Here is a 2,409-nt window from a genome sequence, read left to right as displayed (position 1 = left end):
CCTCTGCCTCCATCTTATTCTTGGGGAATCTCTTGTGCCGATTTGTTTTCTTATCCTAGACCCATGCCACCGTAGAGTCGACACTACAGAGCATGTGTCTCAACTATCTATATGTAGGCCGGCAAATTAAGTGGTCCAATGGCTCCATAGGAACAATCTGGCTCACCTAAAAAGTTACATATGGCCATGGCTGAAAAATCTATCAAACGTCCACGAATCAGCACCAGATGTTCAATATCTTGGGGATAAAACTCTGCATAGAATTCCCGTACTAGATTGAGATTAATATCCCCTGTGTTCTTGAATACATAGCTCAACCCCAAATCCTGGATGCCCCTCCAAATTGCCTGATACTTTGCTTTCAGGCTGCGTTTCTGGATAACTGCTTCCGGGTGTACATGTTTAGGCCTACAACGCTTGTACCAATCCTTAGTTTGCGGGGTATGCTATTGATGCCAAACTCCCATTGACCTTGGGGTTTTAGACGCATGGCTGCTAGAGCTGCCACAACTTGTGCTCCACTTAGACTGGAGGTAGCTTCTCCCCTTTTTCTCTTCTTTGGGGGAGGTGCGGAGGTCGCCTTTGCTTTAGCCGGAGCAGTGGAAGTGGCCTTTCCTATTTCATACCTTCATCCAACTCGAAATTGAGAAAGAAAGAAGATAAAATTCATACCTTAGATGTTGTAAGATGTAGGTTTAGCCTTTGAACTGTTGTTTCTAGTGAGTGGAAGAGGACAAACTCGCTTGACTTCAATGGGTTTGGGATGGGAAGGGATGGCAGTGTATGTGTGTGAGTGTTTTGTGAGGAGTGTTGTGTGAGGAGTGAAGTGATTTAGGTTAGGGTTTTATTTTATGGTAGTGTGGGCGTTTATGTTAGAGTCCAAGAAGGGAGGGGTTAAAATAAATAAGGAAAAAAATTAAAATAAGCTGAAGAAAAAACTTACCTGGCGACGCCTGCCTAAGTACTTGGCCTCAACCCATGCGGTAACAGGCTTAGCGCCTGGTGTACCTGGCCTTACCCCAGGCGACACCAACTCCATCACCAGCTTTCCTTCATGTGATGCTGAAAACTCTGCTCGACTTGCATAAAATCACCTACAACTTGTTAGTACCTAAAAACAAAAAGAAAAAAAATTCGAACTACATTAAAAATCAACTACGAATTGGGTTGCCTCCCAACGAGTGCCTTAGTTAACATCGTGGCATGATGAATATAATAGTCCAATGGGTTGCCTCCCATGAAGTGCCTGATTTAACATCACGGCATGGTGCAGGTAAGCGCATTTAAAGTATGCTCAACATCGGTGGCTCGAGCAAATGAGTCACCGTCACTACTTTTGCATCATCCATGCCCAAATAATGTTTTAACTTGTGCCTATTGACTCTGAATGTGCGAGGAGTCATTTTCTGCAGCAATCTCTATGGCACCAGTGGGGTGAATCTCTACCACACGAAATGGTCCTGATCATCTTGACTTTAATTTGCCCGGAAATAACCTCAATCTTGAATTGTATAGCACTACCCTATCTCCGGGTTTAAAACTCCACTCAAGAATATTTTTTTCATGTATCATTTTTATTCTCTCCTTGTATAATCTTATGCTCTCAAAAGCGTGGTATCGAAACTCATCAAGCTCGTGCAACTCTGTGACTCTACTTGTACCCGCAAATTCTATATCGAGATTCAGCTATCTCAATGCCCACAAAGCTCTATGCTCCAACTCCACTAGTAAGTGACACGCCTTCCCAAACACCAATTTGTACGGCGACATTTCAATCGGAGTTTTGAAAGTGGTGTGATAGGCCCAAAGTGCATCATCTAGCTTTCTTGCACAATCCCTTCTTGTAGCATTCACAGTCTTTGTCAAAATGCTCTTTATCTCTCTGTTCGAAACTTCTACTTTCCCACTCATTTGTGGATGATATGGGATGGCAACCTTGTGGCGTACATCATACTTTTCTAATAACTTTGCGAAGGTTCGATTACAGAAGTGAGTGACTCCGTCACTGATTATTGCCCTTGGAGTGCCAAATCGGGTGAATATATTCTTTCTCAAAAAACCAATTACCCATTTTGCATCATTTGTAGGGAGTGATGCAGCCTCCACCCATTTGGACACGTAGTCCACAACTACGAGTATGTACTTGTTGCCATATGAGTTAACGAAAGGTCCCATAAAATCGATTCCCCATACATCAAACACTTCTATCTACTTGGGTTCATAGGCATTTCATGTCAGCAAGAAATATTCCCGGTTCGTTGGCATTCATCATAACCCTTCACCCATAAGTGTGAATCTTTGAACAATGTCGGCCAGTGGAAGCCCGACTCCAACACTTTCGCCGTTGTCCTTACTCCCCTAAAATGGCCACCATATGGTGATGCGTGACACGCCTGCAAAATAAAAGAT

At 43.3% G+C, this 2,409-nt stretch overlaps 1 protein-coding gene across 1 annotated transcript; it reads right to left on the bottom strand.

Moving 5' to 3' along the window:
• Positions 1–1,686: 1,686 nt before the first annotated feature.
• Positions 1,687–2,175, bottom strand: LOC138877631 (uncharacterized). Its single transcript, XM_070157256.1, has one exon. It carries the CDS (start codon positions 2,173–2,175, stop codon positions 1,687–1,689), a length of 489 nt encoding a protein of 162 aa, XP_070013357.1.
• Positions 2,176–2,409: the final 234 nt, after the last annotated feature.

Source organism: Nicotiana sylvestris, chromosome 9, assembly GCF_000393655.2.
Source record: "Nicotiana sylvestris chromosome 9, ASM39365v2, whole genome shotgun sequence".
In the NCBI taxonomy this organism is placed as follows: Eukaryota; Viridiplantae; Streptophyta; class Magnoliopsida; order Solanales; family Solanaceae; genus Nicotiana; species Nicotiana sylvestris.
This window is presented reverse-complemented; position numbering and strand designations above follow the sequence as displayed.

Coding starts and splice junctions, on each gene's coding strand:
- LOC138877631 (XM_070157256.1), bottom strand. CDS start 2,175: ATGGGACCTTTCGTTAACTCATATGGCAACAAGTACATACTCGTAGTT.